Raw genomic sequence first — 13,310 nt, 5'->3', positions numbered from 1 at the left:
GTTCCCGCGGCGCCTAAGCCCCGGCGTCAATTTGTCATTTGAGGAAAAACAAATTGCTTTTATTTTGCTGACGTCTGAAATTGCCGTGACAAGTCGAATTATCTCGTGTTAATTGTTTATTATCGATACTATGGCAAAGTGGCTTCACTGCACCTGATAGTACAAGACATGTTGAAACATATATACGAATCGATTCTGCGTGCTCCAATCGTTTTTAAATCGATGTTGGACTATAACGATACTTTTTTTGCGATTAAACAAGCTTTAAACACACATCAATCAACCAAAATTTTAAATAAATGAACTCAATCATCTTTCTTAATCCATTGCGAAAATCAAACAATCAGGACATTTTTTTTGACATGCTTAATAATGACTTATTTTGGTTGGTTAATTTTCCCTATCAGATATAAGATTGAAATTAGGATCTTTTATTGACATCAATCGATCATTATAGACAATACAATTGTTTATTTATTGTATGACAAGTTCATCGCTCATTAAAACAATACTACACAGAAATATGAATCCCAATTCGATGGTATTATGACTCAAATCTGTGTGGTTTGAAATGTTTATAATTTTATCATGGGGTTTACTAAAATTTTACAATTATGGCAGTAAGAATACGGGCTTGTTTCACAATGTAATGCAAACTTTGGATTGATCTCCTTACATCTGTATTTCTCGATCGCTTGTCATTCTTTAAAAAAAGTGCTCACCATCTGGTATGCAACGGCTTGGCTATGCCGCTGGCATTGCTTAAGTCCATAGGTGGCGGATGCTGCTAACCATCGATATGAATCTCGCAAATCTTAATATATAAGCCAAATTTGACACGTTTATGTAAAATCGCTTTTTGAGTTATGAAGTCAAAAGTGGCTCCAAATGATTCCGCTAACACACAGTACTGCTCGCCATTCTGTTAGCTTGAACTTTGCTAAAATCTAAATATGATGATTGTTTACTCAGATGTGAAACAGCCCTTAGATATAGTGAAACGGTTATACACTAGACGTAGATGGTCCACGAAAAGAAATTCCTTTTTGTATTATCATTTAGAATGATAATTCTTTGGCTAGTTACCTGTGATGCGGAGTTCTGCATACTTCTGTGGAAAGAGAGGAATCTTTAAATTAACGATCATAGGGTCGATTTTTCAATGATTAGATAAAAATTTTCAAGCGCCAGATAAAATTTATGTAATAAATTATAAACTTGCTTAAGGCCTGTTTCCAAGTTTTAAGTAAATTTTATTGGACAGTTATCGTATTAAACGGCTTATGTAGATAGTACTCATTTTATTACCATTTATTTGAGAGCATAGATGAGTGACTTTTGTATTTGGTCGGCTTATGCATTTATGTGACGCGTAGCATTTGGTCAGATGTGAAGTAGGTCCTTAATATAGTAATCATCATAGGACCTGTTTTATCTAAACAACTATAATTTACATTTTTTTGTAACATTTTGGATATTTACAGATATCAACTGATTGTAGAAGGATATGCACTTAAAAAGGTTAAATTTTAGTTTTTTTCGTATTCGCTTTTTCATACATATTTTCGTGGTCTAAAAATTCGGTCAAATTAAAAATAATTTCATTCAAAACTCGATGCTAAACTACTTACTTCTAGGTACACTCTTCAGTGTAGATTTGGATATGCTGTCGCTGTCTTCCGACTCAGAACACACTTGGAAACTCGTCTCTGTAATGAGAAGATAGCATCACTATTTATTTCCTTATCGAGGATAGGCAGAAGTATTACCTTTACAAATTTCGTTAGCTATTGATTGCGTGCAGGAAGTAAATTTTAAAACTGGGCTGACATTGACCAGAAAATCCCTATATTTATTTATTTCACTTAATATAAAAATGTAATAGGCGGACTTAATGCAATTAAGTTCAGTGTAATTTACTAGATCAATATTGTAGTGGTATCAAATATATTAATTCTACTTTATTTTTGTACCTAGTTTAGACAAATATGTAACTTAGAATAACGATCATATAATTTAATAAAACTAAAAATAAAACTAATTTAGTAATTAGTCCAGCGTCAAATAAATGTGTACTGTAGGCAACTAAGCTAAAATTTGGGTTTTCACGATACAGACTTGCCTAGTATGAAGACCATAGGATATAAGCTCATATGTAATGATTTTTCAGTTTTTAATAAATCTATACTTATAATAAATCTGTAGAGAGGTCAATTCTGTACATGAAATATATTTCCAAAATAACTATCAGGGGGTGATTAGGGATCGATACTGATGCCAAAAATGCAATTAGTAAAATTTTTGTCTGTCTGTCTGTCTGTCTGTCTGTCTGTCTGTCTGTCTGTATAACCGTTATAGAAACAAAAACTACTCGACGGATTTTAACGAAACTTGGTACAATTATTTATCATACTCCTGTGCTGGTTATAGTATACTTTTCATCACGCTACAATTAATAGGAGCAGAGCAGTGAAGGGAAATGTTGGGAAAACGGGAGAAGTTATTCCATTTTTTAAGCTTCCGTCGCGTGTGCAACCTTAATGGTTAAAGCTACACAGAAATCATGTATGACGGAAATGTTCTCCTTAAAATTATGTAAAAAATATCCCACGACAGCATATGTCTATCTTTTATGGTTGACTCACAATAACACGTGTAACTCCCGATAGCTTAGCAGTTCAAAGCTTTCTCATTATATTTGTCTACTCTTACGTTTATAACACTCTCAGTCATCCCTAATTAAAAAAGTTAACATTATTAAATATTCCATAAAAAAGAATCATAGAAATCGGTATAGAAACACCAAAGTTATACATGAAATACGCTAATAATAAGCCATCATGCGTGAATACTGAATCATGCTATAAGGATTATTTTTGTATATATATAAGGTCGCGAACGCACAGGCAGGCGGCTTGTTTGGCACCTAGAGGCTAGCAAATCACGTAGCGAGTAGCTTCGTAAAACGAACATTCTCGAACGCTCGCGACCGGCTCCATTTTTGAAGTCCGAAATCCACGCGGGCGAAGCTGCGAGCGGAAGCTAGTAAATAAATAAATAAAATAAATAAATCGATTTTAGCTGGACCTCACACTTTGAGTCTCAATGTGGGCAGTATACATAGTTTTTGGTCGGTTCCTGTCTCGGAAGATGCTAGGGCTTTATTAAAAAAAAAAAATGATATCATCAAAAGTAGGCACGGGTAAAAGTGGACGTACGGAGCGACATAGTCGTGAAATAACGACCAAGCTCCTTAAAAAAAGAAAAAAAAAACGACCTTAGCTATCTGCGCTACCAAGAGTTTAATGTAATTTGAAACAAACCAGTGTCATATCTCTTATGTCGATTGGGTAAGTCCTGATTTTCCACGTGACCGAATGTTCTAAAGCCGACAGCGAACTGCGCATACGGGCTGATCTCGTACAATTCTGAAACAAATTTATTATAGATTCGAATTGGTAGTGGCGAAAGGTGAAATTTTCCGAAAGGTAACACGACACAATTAATTTTTACTGGTGGTAGGTCTCTCATATGTGAGAGTCCGCCTGGGTAGGTACTACCGTAATGTCTATTTCTGCCGCCAGCAGTGTGTAGTCACTGTTGTGGTCATGCTCATGTCTCAGGATGGCGAGCGTAGTGGAATACCAAACAATACTTTGTAATTCTAGGTGTTGGTGTTTCTACTGTTTATGGACGGACGTATCGCTTACTATCAGGCGAACGGCAAGCTCGTCTCGTCATTCAAAGCAAAATAAAGAATGGGCGCTATTCAAGCGACTAAATATGCTACCACCAGCTAATTTCAAAGAATCAGGTGTATATACTTCCAATCTGGAAAGCTTGAACCTCACCGTTATCACTCCAAGTACAACTGATATGTAAACACAACAATATCAAAGGGTCTTTTTCGAAGCACGAACGTCGGAACGTCGGTTCGAAACGAAGAAACGACGATCTTTGGATTTACCTCTACTACCAAATTACTTCGGATCCGTCACCATTCTGTAGCTTACCTAGGTGGTAGGATCCATTCCCCGTATTTATTTTTTAAGAAATCAATTGAACTTTAAATAGCGGCGATAGCCTAGTTGGGTGTGGAATGGACTGCCAAGACGAATGTCCGCAGGTCAAATCCCCAAGAGCACACACCACTGACTTTTCTAAAAATCATGTGTGTATTCTTTGTGAATTTATCGTTCGCTTTAACGGTGCAGGAAAACATCGTGAGGAAACCTGCACATCTGAGAAGTTCTCTATAGGAATTTTGAGGGTGTGTGAAGTCTACCAATCCGCACTAGGCCAGCGTGGTGGACTAAGGCCTATTCCCCCTCAGTAGTAGAGGAGGCCCGTGCTCAGCAGTGGGCAAGTATTATAATACAGGGCCAATATTATTATTATTATTAATTAAACTTTATCCTCGGTTTTAAATAGTATAACTATAAGTTGTTACAAATTACATGCCTGAAATATTGCGATGAACGGATCGGATCCATCGTCGAATCCGTCATCGGATCCCTAACACTTCGTAGTAACAAAACGTGATACGTCGTTCGAAACTACAGATTTCCTTTTTTAAGTAGATCGTCTGATACTTTCCCAGTCAATCAGCGCCTATTTCCTTACCATGTTTACTATTATTCATCATGTGTATCGGCGCGCTGTATATCCTGTTTTGAGGGTTGACAGAGTTCTCCTTAACATTGGCCAGGTTAGTGTGCGAAGTGTTGGCTGTCACGTTCCCGCTCTCTGACTTGTTCTCCACGGTTATGGAGTCCCTGTACTCTGTCAGGTTTCCCCTGGAATGGTAAGTTAAATAAATTTATAATAGAGTAGTTTAACTATGTATAGGATAAAATAATGACTTTCGTTGAAAAGCTTCAGCAAAGCAGTAATCTGCTAAATATTTTTTTTTATTATGACAGGGTTTTAATAGTAAATCATAAGCTGAGGGTTTTTGGTAAGTGCTCTAGCGTATCTTTGGAGGCTATAATTGTATGAAAATTATAATCAGTTTATATTGTGTTTACTCCCATTGGAGGAGGGGGGGTAGAGCTAGTAGGAGCATAAAACGGTCGCCGAATTCAACGAAAGACCTGCACCACGCGAGGACCCAGTAAGCGCAGGGCTTTTTCTATCGAAGTATATATCTAGAATGGGCGCGAACAATCTTGCAACTTCGTTTCGTTTTAAAAACGACGACGCGTATAAAATACATTTACATCCTTTAAGTCATGGTTTAGATTGGTTGAATTTGTATTCCCCAAACCATTTTTACCGTGCAACAGTCATGAGAAGCTGACTATGAGAACTTGCTAACCTAAACTTAGCTTAAGAGAAATGAAAGTCAATCGTATTACAATTTATATTGGGGTGATTTTGCAATGCAATAAATATGGTCAACAGCATGACGTATTTGACAAAGCCGTTGGCTAAATTAATTCATGCTTTTACCTCATGTGACATACTATTATTTAATAACTTCCATATAAATAGTATACGGAAATCCCAATAAGTTATAATATTTCCATTATGAATCAAAGTATTCTCACAAATATATAAAGTAAGCCGTATAATATTAATTTAGTTGATGTATTCGTTACGAAAGTTCAATACACCTTTTATTTACATGATTTTTTATTACTCACATAAGGTTCAGAACTCTCTGAAAGTACATTTGATTTTAAAAAATATTCGCTCTAAACTCGCAATGTATTAAGAAGGTAATCACATAAAATTTCCATTACAAGCAGTGTTAGTAATTTTCAAACATCTAGCTTTTGCTCGCGGCTTCGCCCGCGTGATGGAGTTTTCCGGGATTAAAGTCCCGCTATATATTTTCCCGGGATAGATAGTAGCCTATAAGCTTTCCAGGGCCTTAAACTATCTCCATACCAAATTTCATAAAAATCCGTTCAGTAGATTTTGAGAAAATCGATAACATAAAGGTAGACAGAAAAGGGGACTTTGTTTTATATGTATAGATAGATATATAAATATACAACCGCACCTTTGCCTTTTGACGAGTATGTACACGCAGCTCAACAAACATAGCGTCAGCAAAATAGAGCTGCAGATGATCACCAGCATGTTCAAGTCAAACAAATCTGATGGTGGACCAACTTCGCCTGAAATGAAGTAGTATTTCTTAATCGAAAATGATATGCAATGTGGGTCTAACGATCAGTACGAATTAAATAGCAGCAAAAATATATTAAGTAACGTTGGAAACTCAATCATATGCACTTAGTTATATGGTTGATACCTGGAATCATAGCCAAGTTGCATTTTTATAAACGCTTTTTTTTGCGAGGAAAAAACTCTTGATATAATTTATGTTATAGATATAAGTGGCTATAAATCAGCTCTACAATATGGTAGTTGACAACGTTTTAAAAATACGTTTATCACAACTGCTTTTTATCTAAAATCTATCGGAAAAATATTTTTTAAAATCCATGCATTAATAAATGTCTATATACATCAAATTGAATCCCTATTTCCCTTGGTCACGCCATCACGTGTAAACGGCTGGACCTATTTCACTATTTTTTTGTTGTGATTTTTTATTGTCAGGAGAAGGTTCTTATGAAAGAAAAAATAGCGCGGAAAATTAGAAAATTTAAGAAAACTTAACGACAATAATATTACTTTTACATAACTGTCTGTGGTTTAAAATAACTGTTAGCGATCGACGGAATGCGCGCGTGCATACATAGTTAAGACAGGACAACGTTTGTCGGGTCAGCTAGTCTATATATATAAAAATGAATTGCTGTTCGTTAGTCTCGCTAAAACTCGAGAACGGCTGAACGGATTTATCTTATCTTGGTCTTGAATTATTCGTGGAGGTCTAGGGAAGGTTTAAAAGGTGAGAAAAATTCGAATAATTGCCGGGAAAATCCTCAAAACAGCATTTTTCTATTTCCCATACAAACGTTTTCTAACTAATACGTAGAGTCAATTTGAGCTTTATTGCTATTGTATAAAGTTCACTGTTGTTTAAGCAATGTAGGTGTGTTCCTAACATCAAAGCAGTGTGCGTTGGAGCACAGAATATAATAATGTAATGTCGCGTTCTGAAACTCAACAAAAGTGATATCGCGGACCCGACTAAATTGAACAGTCACAAAATTTAATATATCATTAGTTATTTGGTTGGCTTCACGATATTATTTCTTTTGTTTTACTTTAAAATGCATGTTTTCGTTATGGACAATTTTTGAGCTACTTTTGCATATCTATACTTATAATAAATCTGTAGAGAGGTCAATTCTGTACATGAAATATATTTCCAAAATAACTATCAGGGGGTGATTAGGGATCGATACTGATGCCAAAAATGCAATTAGTTAAATTTTTGTCTGTCTGTCTGTATAACCGTTATAGAAACAAAAAGTACTCGACGGATTTTAATTTAACTTGGTACAATTATTTTTCATACTCCTGAGCTGGTTATAGTATAGTTTTCATCACGCTACAATTAATAGGAGCATAGCAGTGATGGAAAATGTTGGGAAAACGGGAGAAGTTACTCCATTTTTTAAGCTTCCGTCATTTCGTGTGCAACCTTAATGGTTAAAAGTTCCTTCGATTTCACCAGGATCCCATCATCAGACCCTGACCGGACAATCGGACCACCTGCATACCACCATAAATTAAAAAAACATCCCGACAAATTGAGCACCTTCTCCATTTTTGAAACCCGAAATCCACGCGGGCGAAGCTGCGGGCGGAAGCTAGTAACTTATAAAGCTTTGAAATTTGGTGGAAAGGGAAAATAACAAATTAGAGTACTATTGAAATGTGACGTCACCCAGCGTCACCTGCCATAACGCTGCGTGAGTGAGAAAAGGACAGCACGTTATCCCCACCACGTGCCCACTATTGTTCACAACAATATTTCAAATATGCATAACTGCTTTATTAAACCAATTTTGATGCTGATTTCACAGAAGAATTTCTTGTTCATATTATTTTCTGTTTAATAATAATAAACTAAATTAAACATAAGAAACTACCCCATTACTTACTTCCATCCTCATTCTTAGTAGCATAGCTATATACTGTAGTGACACTCCCAGCTTCGTTGGAAGCTGTCATCCGCAACTGGTACCACGTGGCTGGTCGCAGATCGCCTATCGCGAACGACCCTGGTCGGTACGGACTCTTGGGTTGGTAGAGTGGCGCTAGGCTCCACGACGGTATGTCTGAGTAAGCCTGTAACAGATTATATCGTCGGTTGAATGGATATTTGACTTAAGCGACATTTTTTGTAACTAAGTTAAAAAAACTAAGAAAAAAGTGCTGATTTTAATATGTATGAAATTGACTTAAGCGACATATGTTTTCGAAAAATTTTAAGTAATTAAAAAAAATAGAACATAGTACAAGTTTTAATTATGTATAAAACTTAGTGCTGCAAAAAATGTCGCTTTAGTCAATTGGCGTTTCAACCATCGCTATAGATTTATTAGATGTTGGTTGAAATACCAGTTGAAAGACTTTTCAGGAAATGCCTGTGTGCTAAGCCTGGACAAATTATAGCTTATATTCTAGGACATGGTCTATCTGTATTGCTTTACTAAATCTGCTCAGCGGTACCTGCGTTTACTTCTAAGAAAGATCATATTTACAAAATTCTTAAATGCTATGAATAAATTTATTCTCTCGAAGGACTTTTTTTATTAATACCATTCAGCGTCTTATAAAAAATAAAACCGCGTTCAAAAACCATTAAAAACCAAAAAATAATTTAACCTTACCAATATACTGGTTACCAATTTTGGAGTCGGATCAGTTCAGAAGCATCTCCTTTCGAACTAAAAAAGAATTTTGAAAATCGGCCCACAAATGACGGAGTAATCGCGTAACAAACAACAAAAACCTACAGTCGAATTGAGAACCTCCTCCTTTTTTGAAGTCGGTTATAAATCTTTTTTACTTTACTCATGTGTATCTTCAGATTTTGATGAAACTAGAATATGCAAAATCATTATAATAACCTCTCTCAGTAGGAGAGGAGGCCCGTGCCCAGCAGTCGGACAGCAATACAGGGCTGATATTATAATTAGCATTTAAAATTGTGGTAATACAATGCAAACCCAACTGACCATAGTATTATGCGCCCGGGTCCATACTCGGCTTCCAAGCTGACGGTACTCTACATCCCATCCTCTCAGCTCGCAGCCAGCGTCATCCCATCCCGCTAGCTGCACGTAGATGTGGGTGCAGTTGCTCCACAACCACTCGTTCGTTGATGGTGGGATTGGTACTGTAAAGTTTAGTTCCATTATCACCCGTAGGAACACTGTTTGACCATCCCCGAAGACTTCCAGACAAACTTGTTAGAAGCTGTATGGAAGCAGTGAATTACAGATTTAATGAATAATTCATGAATGTGCTAGTGAAAGGCTAGTATGGTTCTTGAGATTATTTATTAAAATATAATATGTGTATATTTTCTACTCTTACCTACCAGCCTGAACTACCTTTTTTAGTTACATAATGCTTTGCTTTTGATTTCGAAAATGAATCAAAATAAATCATTTGTAAATATTTAAAAAAAGCTTTGTGCTGATTGGTCCATTTTCAACATAGATCGAAAAATCGATTAGAATCATTTAATGAAAATGGCGGTAAGAAATTATAACGAGCGCAAAAAATAAAATGTATTGAATAAAACTCTCACTTATTATTATATCCTCAGTCGCTTCCATTCCTGATAACGTTACTGTTATTTGAGGGATATTAAGTAATAGTATTTTATCTACATTAAAGCGGAAGTCGTTGACTAAACTTTTGAATTTCCTCAGCTTTAGGATGGTAATTCCTTAGAGATAGGAGCTATCATATGGTTACACTTTATTAGGTTTGTTGGATGTTCATAAAACATAAGTACAAACTAAGTTTCTGTGTCGTTTCCTACGTAGGTAAGACCTGTAGAGTATTGTTAGACTAGACTAGCAATATTCTTACCTCCTCCCAGGGTACTGACGTCCATGTAAGCAGGTTGGGAAGTCCCAACCTTATTGGTAGCCGTGATTCTCAACGAGTACTTGGTCCCGCACTTCAAGCCGGTTAGCGTGTGTTTCTGGACTCCCGACATGTTGGGCAACTTATTGGACGGCCAGGCTTCTTGCCATGGACCGTTCGCTTCCTTCCAAGTTAGGCTGTAACCTGGAAAGTTGAGCTGATCGTTCTTTAAAGAAATATTATGAGGTATTTCGTCGTCTTGTTTTATACTTGCATGTAGTCATATTTTTTTGTATTTCGGATATGTTATGATCTTCTAATGCACTAGTTGAAGTAAATTGAAGTATAATTTTAAATTAATAACTCCAATTATAATGACGTCGCATGTGAGAATGACTTGAAAGGACGACTTAACATGCCGTATATTTCACTATTCAAAAAAGTACGTGTAGGTATTTATCGTAGATTAATAGTCATCTAATTAAATTTTGCCACAGTTGTTTTTAAAAGATGTGAAGAGAAAAAAGGCAAAGATTGTAATTTCGCAAGTATTTGAAAGATTCTCTATTTCCAATATTATACTAACTTATCTTTTGGCTAGAGCTTCTGTTGGTGATATAGAACGGCTGTTCCCACTCCACCAGGATCGAGTCCTTGTACGGAGTGGCTCGGAGGACTGGGGACTCAGGCAGCGGGAGGACTATCACGTTGTATTCCACTGAATCAGAACCATAGAGGTTCTTGGCGAGGCAAGTGTAGTTCCCGCTGAGGGACTGATCTATGTCTGAAATAGGTTGAATTTTACGATACATAGTTTCGATAATACAGAAAGTTGGGATAAATATTGTTTAATTTGCTAATTTTGTAATGAAAAATCTACAAAGGGAACTAACTAATAAGATCACAAATTATTTGTGAAACTAAAGGACAATCACAATAAAATTTTTGAAGAGAGTATTACCTTCTAGACGTACTTTATCATAAACCTTGGGAATTAGAAATATATACCAGATCAGTATATATACATAAAACTTACTTTAATACCAGTCAGAGACCACATTCAGGTTCCTATCAAATTCAGTATGCTTTACCAACACTATTACTCATTAGGCGAAAGTGTTATTTTGTTAAAATTCTCACTATTAATCAGCAGACTATCGTCGTGGTTCCTGGTGAAGCGCGGGTGGTGCGTGATGATGTTGTGCTGGTGGTACCACACGGTGCGCGGCGGCGGCGCGCCCACGCACTGGCACACCAGCAGCACCGACCGACCCACGCCTACTGATATCGTTCCACCTAAAGACGCTACTCCTGCTACCACTGAAAGAAAATCATTATATTTGGTCAGACTTAGGGGATGAGGTCAGTCTCAGGGACGGTTTTAATGGAAATTTCAGAGACTATCCTAGGAATGTTGTCCACCCTATATGCAGAGATAGTGCCAGATATGAACCCCGTTCCATAAATGAGCTAGGCCAGTAAACGAAATCAGCTTCAGAAATGGAGCCAGCCTTGGATTGGACCCATTCCCAAGAATCGTTTCTTTAATGCTGGTATTACACCGATTTGTCAAAATATTTGCGTCTTTTAGAAAAAGTAATATTGACTTCGTGTTCATTAATTATAAAGTTGATGTTGGATTGACTGGTTAACGAAATCATACGTTCAAATACGCCAAGTGTGGTGCTACCATAAAAGGCAGGGAGGTGTTTCGAGTTAACAGAAACATAACAAGTTCTAAGCTTGGTCTACCGCGCTTGATTATTACTCAGTGTCTTCGTTTAAAAACATTTTGTCTGTGGCAGATCATTACATCGATTGCGAAGGTTGTGGTTGCATGCACTTGCGTACCACGCGGCCATATTAGAAAGAGTCGAATGGCGGGGTTTAGTCGGTAGGACGGTTTATACCGGCTAGTTCGATAGAACAGAAATCCGTAAACGAATGTCCCCGTGTCGATGCAAGGTCACTACCTCGATGATCAGGCGCCTTGGTGAGCGTGCGTGAGGGCGCGCCCTCGCCGGCGGCGGTGGCGGCGCGCACCCACGCGTCGTACGCGCGGCCCGCAGTCACCTCGCGGATTTCCGCACTACGCCGGGTCCCTTCGGCACGCACGCGTCTTGCTGTTCCACCACTGGAATTATGGTTTTTTTTACAACATATTTGCTTGCGTTTGATGATCTCTGATGGTAAATGATGATGTCCTCGATGATGGACCATGCTTGCCTACAAGAGATTGGTACATTTCGATTGCTTGATTGGGTTCAAATTCGTTTACCTCTAACACTGCTTGATTTTGCGTTAACAATTTTAAATAGACATTCAATGCTTAATAAAAATAACTGTTATATAATCGTTTATTTAATTGTGATATACGATTCGATTACAATTTTAAAGTGGTCATTAAAATTTTATGGCATCCTTGCCTATCCCTTCGAGGTTATATGTACATCATTCGATTTAATTACCTAGCAGCTGGCTTCACATATACAGTATAGTATAATATCTCCCCGTTCGGATGATCTGGCTTCTTCCAACTGACGAGAAGTGACGTTGACGACAGAACTAACATTTTAATGTCCGCAGGCGGTCCAGGAACTGGAAGACAATTTTATTGCAATATTAATAAAGTTGAAATTAGTGTAGCCGATGGCGAGCTAAATCATATCTACAATTCTAGGGTGGTGAGTCAAGAGCAGTACTCTATAACAATTGTTTAGTTATTCTGATAGTATAGTTACTATTCAAGGGTCATATGTATGATATTTTTCCTAATGTTTAACTGCGATATAGTGGTTGTTATCTCGATGCTAATTTTCTAAACTGTTTTTTGATCAAATATTTTTTTCCATACGTGTAAGGCAAAGTGATTCCACTGCACCTGATGGTAAGTGGAGTGGGTTCCAATACAATGTCGACTGACGAGAGACAGTCGACATAATTATGCCGGCCTGTCGGAACCGGATATACACAGACTAATCCCGGAACGCGACATACTTACGAAAGCCACCATGGTGGGTAACACCTTGTGTACGGTGGTCGCAATCCGGGCGGATATAACATATCCTATCACGATCATTAATTACTTACCATCTTGAAGTGTAGCGCAGATAATTGGGTATGAATATGGTCCAGTGCCAAAATTGGAAAATCCCGCCACTTTGATGGTGAAATTTGTGTACTTTTGTAAGTTCTGCAGATAGAGTTCCGTGTGGAGTGCTGTTTGGTTGTGCCAGGCGCCATCTGGGAAAAAAAATATGGAAGAACTACAACAGTATAAAGAACTTCATGTCTGTTAGAGATATCCATGGTTACATTCTTGATACTTACGAAATACA

The 13,310-nt window shown here is 37.2% G+C and overlaps 1 protein-coding gene across 1 annotated transcript in view; it reads right to left on the bottom strand.

Annotated features, from left to right (window-relative positions):
• Positions 1 to 388: 388 nt before the first annotated feature.
• The window catches only part of LOC115454302 (Down syndrome cell adhesion molecule-like protein Dscam2), a 28,745-nt gene continuing 15,823 nt past the window's right edge, over positions 389 to 13,310 (bottom strand). The window contains exons 17-29 of the mRNA XM_037443354.1: positions 13,063 to 13,215; positions 12,441 to 12,570; positions 11,946 to 12,106; positions 11,113 to 11,292; positions 10,559 to 10,756; positions 9,976 to 10,176; positions 9,111 to 9,271; positions 8,031 to 8,217; positions 6,008 to 6,125; positions 4,624 to 4,796; positions 3,324 to 3,428; positions 1,632 to 1,709; positions 389 to 1,111 (exon numbers count right to left, since the gene is read on the bottom strand). Coding sequence (XP_037299251.1) covers positions 1,083 to 1,111; positions 1,632 to 1,709; positions 3,324 to 3,428; positions 4,624 to 4,796; positions 6,008 to 6,125; positions 8,031 to 8,217; positions 9,111 to 9,271; positions 9,976 to 10,176; positions 10,559 to 10,756; positions 11,113 to 11,292; positions 11,946 to 12,106; positions 12,441 to 12,570; positions 13,063 to 13,215 — 1,874 coding nt within the window. The 3' untranslated portion in view covers positions 389 to 1,082. The remainder of the gene's footprint in view (positions 1,112 to 1,631; positions 1,710 to 3,323; positions 3,429 to 4,623; positions 4,797 to 6,007; positions 6,126 to 8,030; positions 8,218 to 9,110; positions 9,272 to 9,975; positions 10,177 to 10,558; positions 10,757 to 11,112; positions 11,293 to 11,945; positions 12,107 to 12,440; positions 12,571 to 13,062; positions 13,216 to 13,310) is intronic.

The sequence above is a fragment of the Manduca sexta genome, chromosome 5, assembly GCF_014839805.1.
Source record: "Manduca sexta isolate Smith_Timp_Sample1 chromosome 5, JHU_Msex_v1.0, whole genome shotgun sequence".
Lineage (NCBI taxonomy): Eukaryota > Metazoa > Arthropoda > Insecta > Lepidoptera > Sphingidae > Manduca > Manduca sexta.
This window is presented reverse-complemented; position numbering and strand designations above follow the sequence as displayed.